Source organism: Salvelinus fontinalis, chromosome 17 (assembly GCF_029448725.1).
Source record: "Salvelinus fontinalis isolate EN_2023a chromosome 17, ASM2944872v1, whole genome shotgun sequence".
In the NCBI taxonomy this organism is placed as follows: Eukaryota; Metazoa; Chordata; class Actinopteri; order Salmoniformes; family Salmonidae; genus Salvelinus; species Salvelinus fontinalis.
The window spans coordinates 35,646,595-35,655,212 of NC_074681.1; the positions used below are offsets into that span (position 1 = coordinate 35,646,595).

Sequence of the window (8,618 nt, forward strand, 5' to 3'; positions counted from 1 at the left end):
GTCACTTCTTCCTACCCCTCAGAGGGGCACACGCATTAGCCCCCTAGATTGGGCAATTCCATTAAACTCTGTTTGAACTTTAGTCACCCAACAACAAAGGGACCAAATGAATGACCAGCTGTACAGATTTCATTCATAGCATTCTTCATCTTGCCCCAGAGTAACCCCAGTTCCAGTTACATGACCTCACACAGACACTCTCTCCCAACCCGCACTTGTGGCTCAGACCGCAAATCAATGATTGCATCTCTGCTCAAAGGTCACACTTTCAATTGTTTTGAATGGCTCTTGTCTTAGATTTACTTTAGGCTGGAAGGGTGGGAAAGGTTTGTTTAATCTCAGATCTGTATGTACTTTAAGCCAAACGGTCATGTTGTACATGTCATATCAGGGTAAAGCACATAGCTACAGAACTGGTGCCAGGCTAGGGAAAGTTAAACCAGAGTTATGAAAGTTTCTGGCATTATGGTGACATTTGTAAGAACTAAGACTGCAGTGTATCCCATGAGTCTCTAACATGAAAGGATTTGTATAACACCTTGAATAGCCTAAAGTGAAGAAAGACTCAATATTTAAAGTTATCATTAATAAATATGTTATCCTGTCTTTTGTATTTTAAACATAGTTCCGTTATACAGTACCATGGTATTGGTATATGATTGATGGTAGCCCACATTGGCAGATTTGGGTCTGAACTGTGGTAAACTCAACTGTTTAATTTGATGGCCTTTACTAACAGCTCCTGCATCAGCTGGAGATAAGGAAATGTTTGCTCTCTGAAGAGCAAACAAGCAATTCAACAGTAATATTTCAACAGCAAACACTGCAGTACAATTTAATCACAAGTTAGTTTAAACGAGATTCAACCTGGGCACAAGTCAATCTAAGCGTACATGTTCACTTCTGAAGCGTAATTAGCATCAAGGATGTGCTTTTGGGGATAGGTTATATATAACCAGATCAAATTCCAAAGAAATAAAGCTAGATGGGTTCTTCGGTCAGAACACTACAGCGAGAACATCATCTTGGGATTAAATCAAGCACAGATATAAAACAACAAACAGATAAAATAGGATCAAAGTTATTAATTGTGTTGCAGTCATTAAGGCAGCTCAGCCAAGCTGTGCCTCAGGCATGAAATGCTCATCCAATAACTACTTTCACAGACGGTAGTTCACAAATGCACCCGTTGGCCTGTTGGTGAGACAGCTGTGCTGACGGCAGCAGCTGGGGTTACGATGTGCCAGTGACACTGTGCCTACTGGTTCTCTTATCGTCCTGGGGTTGATGTCTTGCCCAACTGGCACACATACAGTCAGGTCCATAATTATTGGCACTCTTGATGAAGATGAGAAAAAAATACTGTATAAAATAAATAATTTCCAGACTGAGGTATTATTTTGATCTCAAAAAAAGGGAAAATTATATTATTTTATACGAATACAATTGCTCAAAGAAATATATTTTATTTAAGAAGTAATAAAAAATATATAAAAACGATAGGGGTTCAAATGATTCCTCTTTTCAGTATTTTAGCACCCTCCTCTGGCGAGGATAACGACACTGCCTTTTTCTAAAATGTTAAATGAGATTGGAGAACACATTGGGAGGGATCTTAGATAATTTCTCCATACAGAATCCTTCCAGATCCTTGATATGATTTGTCTACTCTTATGGACTGTCCTCTTCAATTCAAACCACAGGCTTTCAAGGGGGTTCAAGTCCGGAGACTGAGATGGCCATTGCAAAATGTTGATGTTGTGGTCAAATAACAATTTTTTTGTGGATTTTGATTAGTGCTTGGGGTTATTGTCTTCCTTGAAGACAACCAGGTTTTTGGCTAAAATGTTCTGGTACTTGGTAAAGTTCATGATGCCGTTGACCTTAACAAGGGCCCCAGGACCAGTGGAAGGAAAATAGCCCCATAACGTCAAAGATCCACCACCATATTTTACCGTAGGTATGACGTACTTTTATGCATATGCTTCTGTTTTCAACGCCAAACCCACCACTGGTTGTGTGGCCAAAGAGCTCTATTTTCATGTTATCTGACCATAGCACCTGTTCCAACCCAAGTGCCAATGGCGTTTATCAAACTCCAGGCGGTACTATGGTCAGAAACATGAAAATAGAGCTCTTTGGCCATGCACACCAATTGAAGAGGGCAGTCCATTAAAGCAGACAAAGGACATCATGGATCTGGTAGGATTCTTCATGGAGGAATGGTCTAAACACCCTCCCGGAATGTTCTCCAATCTCATCAAACAAGGCTCAGCTGTTATCCTCCAGTGGTGTGTATTCATGGATGCCGAGGGACGCCAGGCTTTCCCCAAAAATTGCCAACAAGTGACATCAATAAGGGATCATAGCTTTCACCTGGTCAGTCTGTCATGGAAGGAGCAGGTGTCCTTAATGTTTTGTACACTCAGTGTATATGCCTATGTATATGCCTAAGGCCGAGACAATACAATGACACAGTGGCAGAATAAATTAAACCACACCTTTGTTTCATCACAAAACCGGAGAGCAACCTCTGTCCGGTGAAGCCCACAAAGCATATTGCATGTAACAAACAGTTAGTTACATGACCTACAGTATGGTCAAGGAAGTTAATGTTTTCGACATTTTCGGACTACTAAACAACTTTTGATTTAGAACTATGGAGAGTTACTGCAAGTTGCAAAGAAAACAATAGCTGCCTCTACTATGCCAGCATCATTTCAATTTCAACATATCAAAATAATCAAATCACCTATGCTTAGTCTAATACAGTGACAACTAAAAGATACCAAAAACAATTTAGTCCAATCAACGTAAGCTGAATATGATGTCCATGGTTCTGATTTTTGTGTGTGTTTGCGTGCATGCAAGTTGAAAAAACATGTTGACTCCCCCTACTTGTAGAGAAACGCCAATGCCATCCTCCTCTCTTTCATGTTGATGAAACGGTCTATGACTCTGTTATACCGTACACAATTTTTTTTTTTTATGTCCTAGGCTACGTGGCTAAAGTACTTCCTCGCTAGCCTAACTTCCTTTCATGGGAAACGTTAGCTAGTTAACATTGGCCTTCTACATCTAGCTACATATTGAAGTTCCATCCTCTCAGTCCAGGGGCACAATGTAAGAATTTACGGATGGATCAGAATCACCTTTATAATCATTGGCCAGTACGGAGAATTAAGTAAAGCCACAAGTCCAAATCCCTATCTCCATCCATTGCTAATTTAGGAGAGTGCCAATTTTAGCTAGCTACCTAGCCACCGGAGGACGACAACACAATGAGATGCAACAAGTTGTTTCTGTCAATTACGTATTTCTCTCAATGCGATGTAATAGGAGTGAAGCCAAATCCAAACTGGCTTCCCTTGACACATTTTGTTGGTGCGCCAGGACCATTCACAGCTCACTCAGTTTAGCTCAACACTGATTGGCTATTATATTATACTTTTTTTTATCAAGGGAGGCCAAATGCTCACTGGCTTCCCTTGTATTAAATACTATGGGCGGCAACAATGTCACGCTCTTTTTGACCAGACAACATTAGATAGATGGCCTACAAATACAGAGACAGAGGGGCGCTGTTTTGCTCATTCGGATACTTTCTCCGGTGAGATACATTCGGCCTCTTGCGAATTGAAGGAAAATTATGAAACACACAGAGACGAAATACATTTTTTGTATGTTTTTCGATTTTTCTCTTGGTCACGTTTTTGGGGAAGCCTGGCTTCCTTTGGCACCCATGAATACATGTCACTGGATTTATTGTATTACTTCTTTCTCTGTATAAAATAATAGAATTTCCCGTTTCTTACATACAATATAGCTCATTTCATACAGTATTTTTTGCTCATCTTTATCAAGGGTGCCAATAATTATGGACCTGACTGTATCTATGCAACGATCAATGTTTTATGATCTAATGATGACTGGACAAGTTACCGCAGGACATTAGGAGCTGACCAATTGTTCTATAGGTCTACTTACTGAATCTTGTCATAGTCTTGATATCTTCTAAATTATTAATTTCAAGGCTAGTCTTCTAATTAAAACCCAAATAGTACTAACCACAAAGCCCTTATGGACCTGAGATGGGACACCAGCACCTGGTGTACCACATTACCTTCCAATGTAGAAGAGAGAGAGATACCTTATCTGAGGTTTATTGAATTACCTAATACCATGAGAGTGTGGCTTGTCTTTGTGTATGTTTGTGTGAGTAGTGATCAAACTAATGACTGAATGAACAAATGAATGACACAATACACCGTTATAGAAATGTATTGATTTTACACTAGTTTTATAAAGTATTATCAAAGTAAACATTGCATGCATTTTAATACTTGTTTTGTACAGTATATCAAAGTAAACATTAATACAGATGACCAAAATGTATTTCATCCTAGCAGAGGGAATCTTTCAATGGAACTACAATGTACATTACTCTAGCCATTCAACATCACAGTAAATAGTGGCATTTACCAACTAACTAGTGATAGTTAGGGTCGCAAACAGAATTACCACTGAAATGTTGAATGATTTCACAGTTCAAAGATGGAGGTCGACAATAAGGATACAGTTATGATGATTAACTGGAAGATGCAGTAAATATGACTAATAACACTTATATGGAGTTCTACCAATGTCACTTTCGAAACGGGCCTCCTCCTAAAATGGGCTTTTTGCCAGTGCTACCATTCTGAGGCGATCACAAACCACTCGGTGGCTTTTGTTTTGCGTATCAACTTCAAAAAGACATTATAACAATACATTGCAGCCTATGTACATCATTGTGGCTTCAATTCTTAAATATACAATATGTACAATTTACATTGTTAAGAAAGTAGATCAGTGGAGTCCGTCTTACTGAGTTTTCAGTTTGTATCGAAAGTCAACGTCATAGGTGGGCTGCAGGATCCCCAGACCTGCACGTGATTGGTCGAGAGGAGGCACTTTAACGGCTGAGTCTAGGAGCTCCATGTTGAAGTAGGACAGAACCAGCACCAGGAACTGCTTGATCTCATGCACGGCGAAGAAGCGCCCGGGGCACTTGGTCACCCCCGAGCCGAAAGGCATGTAGTAGTACCGCAGCTTGCGTCCCTCCCTGTAGAACGTTGTCTTCTCCTGGCCGTTGTCATCAAGATATCTGTCGTATTTGTAGGTCTGTGGATTGACAGAGAGAGGGGAGTTAGAGGAACGATTGACACACTCCTAACCCTAGTTATATGGCCTTTCATCTTTAAAGGAAAGACACTGAGCATCACTCACCAAGGGATCCTCGTAAATCTTGGGGTCAAAGTGGAGCATCTGGGGGTAGAGGGCGATGACGTCATCTTTGCGGATGCGGTACGACTCCTGGTTATCAAGGTGAAGCAGGAAATCCTCTTTGGCCACTCGGATGTTCATTGATGCGCTCGACAGACGCATGGCCTCCTTGATGATGCTGTCTGCAGGGCAAGAAGACATGGTTCTTTATAATACCATATTCACTGGACAGCTTGACTTTGGTGTCAAACATGATTTTGTAAAAAGATCTACTAAATCAGTTTTGGTATATTGCAGCTTCCCCTTACCTATTACAGGCATGTTGTCCAGGTCCTCCCGGGAGAGAGTGAGTTGTGGTTTGTTAGGGTTGACACGCTGACCTGAACTCTCCAGAATATTCTTCACCTCCTCATTGGCTGCTTTCATAGCCTCTGGACTCCTGAAGAGGCAAGACAAGATGGAGGGTAAGTCAAACCATCAAGTTCAGACTATACAGATCATGTATCACAATATTCCCAACATGCACTTTGGACAAGGTTGTTCTCTGCAGCTCTATGACATAAAGGAAATGCTATGTTTCTCCAATGAGTGGTTCTTGACACCTCTGTTATCGCAGGAGTTACTGTGAGCTAGCACTAAGTCGCAGTCAGTAGATGAGAATGCCAATTTACTGTACAGGACTGTTACAAAATACATTACTCAGCCCTTATCTCCACCCTAATGAGCACAGCATCTATGTTCAGCTGTTTGAGACTCGGACAGTCTCGCTTGGCCAAACTTACCCAGACTTCTGACACAAGTCTATGGTGGATACACTAAGGATGGGAATGAGACTAAGCCCTGCTGTACAGATGTAGGATCTTAATTTGATCACTATTTTGTTGCTGAGAATTTCCTGCAATGCAGGAAATGCAAACTTGTATTGTATTTGAGTTTTAAAAAGGATTGACATTTCAGACTTGTTTTGCCCTAACGAAAAATGTATCAACCCCTATAGAAATGTCCATGTATTATAATCCACATAATATTTAAAATGTCCTGTTGCTGCAGGACACTTTTCCTGCTGTAGCAAGCTGGCTCAAATTAAGATCCGGCATCTGTACATACCTAATCATGTAGAGCAGGCTCCAGAAGGCAGTGGGGAGCGTGTTGGCCTGCGAGGCCCACAGCAGAGCCACGTGGGTGCGGGCCTTGCTCAGGTCATTGAAGGTCGACAGGGTGTCATTCAGCAGCATGCGCAGTGAGATCAGGTCCGATACATTCTCGCGTTTGCTCAAGTTCTCAGCCAGCATGGTCTTAGCCAGGTTCTCCCTTGCAGAGTGGGCACTCTTGAACACATGGATGGGCAACCCAGCCACCAACGCCGGGAAGATCTTATCGAACTCCTTGAAGTTCTCCAGAGTGTTGAGGACCAAAGCCTTCTGGGCCTCCTGGCGCGCAGCATTCTTGTCGTTACCCAGATCCTTGCCGAAGAGTGTCAGGTAGCTCGACTCGAACATGACCTTGTAGCAGAAGGCGAAAATGCCATCCACGTCCCAGCGATCCTTGCTCGGGCTGAGGGTGTCTGACTGCAGCATGACCGACTGCAGGTTCTCCATCATGGTCTCGATGAGCGAAGGGAGGGCTTCACCCTGCAAGGTCTTCATGAAGGTCTGGTGGAGGTTCTCTGTGGTGTAACCGTGTCTGGGGTCCATGCTGTCATGGCCGAAAGCCTGGGTGGAGACAAAGAGAGGTTTAATTTAATACTCTTGAAAGCCTGTATTGACAGATATGGATAGATTAACTCATCATCATTTAGTTGAACAACACTTCTTAGTTAGGCATGTCTTTACCTTGACCGAGGTAGAGAAGTGAAACTTCTTCCAGTCCAGATGCCTCCCTTGGCGGATGACGGCGTGGTAGGAGAAAGGGTCGCACAGGAAGTGAAAGTACTTGCCAGCAATCTTGCAAGTGAAGATGTGCCCATATTTATTCTGTCGGCTCCGGAGAAATTCCAGGGGGTTGGCTCCAAACTGGACGGCACAGCCGAGGTATGGGATCAAACCATTTTCCACTGGTGGTTCACCTGGTTTTCTTGAAGAGCAACAACAATCATTTAGCATCATAACAATGATAAAGCAATGCCCAAGCAAGCCATCGGAAATACTTGAACATAGGAAACACAAAGGTGATGTTTAGACATGAGATGTATAAAATACGTGAGTTAAGCAACATCCAAAGGACACTTAAAGATGTCCAATGAATCCATACTTGTATCTGAACCCAATTTAAATGTTGTCTTATAAACCCAAAGCAAACAACAACAAGGTAATGTCAGAATAACTCTAGTGATGTGCAAAAAAGATGTACTCAAATTACAAAACTTTGGAAAGTTGTAAGTCACATCCAGCAGAACAAAACCCAATGCCACTGCAGCAATCTCAGAATAACACTACCACTTATACATAACTATCAGGTTTGTACAACATAATAAAGAACTGCATGTCACGAAATTACCGCTGGCTTTTTTGGCAAGTAGACATCACTAAAGTCTCCATAAAAATGAATAACCTTTTGCAACATGGAACTCATTTATATTTTAAGAGCAATACAGGTGACACAAATAAAACCATATAACATCAACGAAAGAAAACAATAAAAGGGTTAGCTGTAAATATTTTGTTGTACAATTTAAAAGGAATACCACACCCAAGCCTTCACATTATCAGCCACGTGTTCCATTCCACAATGTTATGCTGGGTTCTTCATTCGATTGTTGACCATCAAACATTGAATTCCATTTAACATTTTGCATGTAGGGACATTTTACTATAAAATGCGTGGGTCTCTGCTTACCTCTTACGGATCCCCAGAGCAAGCCACAGACAGCAGCAAAAGCTGATCACCACAACCCAAATCAAAGAGACAGTGATGATCATGGTTGCTTAAGATGCTAGTGGCAAATACCTGTGTGGAGAATAGACCAAAAGGTGCCTGGTGCTAGAGAGGGCAAATGGTCAGGTTTAGTGTAACTCCCTGGCAGAGAGAATTCAGCTAGATGACAGTGGAGGTTCTGGAAACTGTGCTCGTGGCATCCTAAGCTCTGATTCAGGTTTTTTATATGGTGCTCCACACAAGCCATGGGGAGGGACATGAAGCGAAAGAGCAGTGGGGATGACTGATTGGCAAGTGCAGCCAAGACACCGCCCTCCTGTTACATGTTTGCCAGTGTTACCTATTACACTAGATGTCTCTAGGAATTCCATGGAGGTGTGTGTGTGAGTTGTACAATGGCCTTGACTGTAGTCCATGGACAACTCCACCTGAAGGACAGCAGACTGTACCTGATAGCACCGCTGGGTGGGCAAATAGAT

General features: G+C 42.0%; 1 protein-coding gene across 1 annotated transcript; it reads right to left on the reverse strand.

Annotated features, from left to right (window-relative positions):
• Positions 1–4,279: 4,279 nt before the first annotated feature.
• Positions 4,280–8,323, reverse strand: LOC129814604 (cytochrome P450 7A1-like). The gene is made up of 6 exons (XM_055867778.1): positions 8,101–8,323; positions 7,098–7,338; positions 6,373–6,977; positions 5,574–5,704; positions 5,269–5,447; positions 4,280–5,163 (listed from the first exon to the last, which is right to left on the reverse strand). The coding sequence occupies exons 1-6, from the start codon at positions 8,181–8,183 to the stop codon at positions 4,864–4,866; spliced, it is 1,539 nt and encodes a 512-aa protein (XP_055723753.1). The 5' UTR covers positions 8,184–8,323; the 3' UTR covers positions 4,280–4,863.
• Positions 8,324–8,618: the final 295 nt, after the last annotated feature.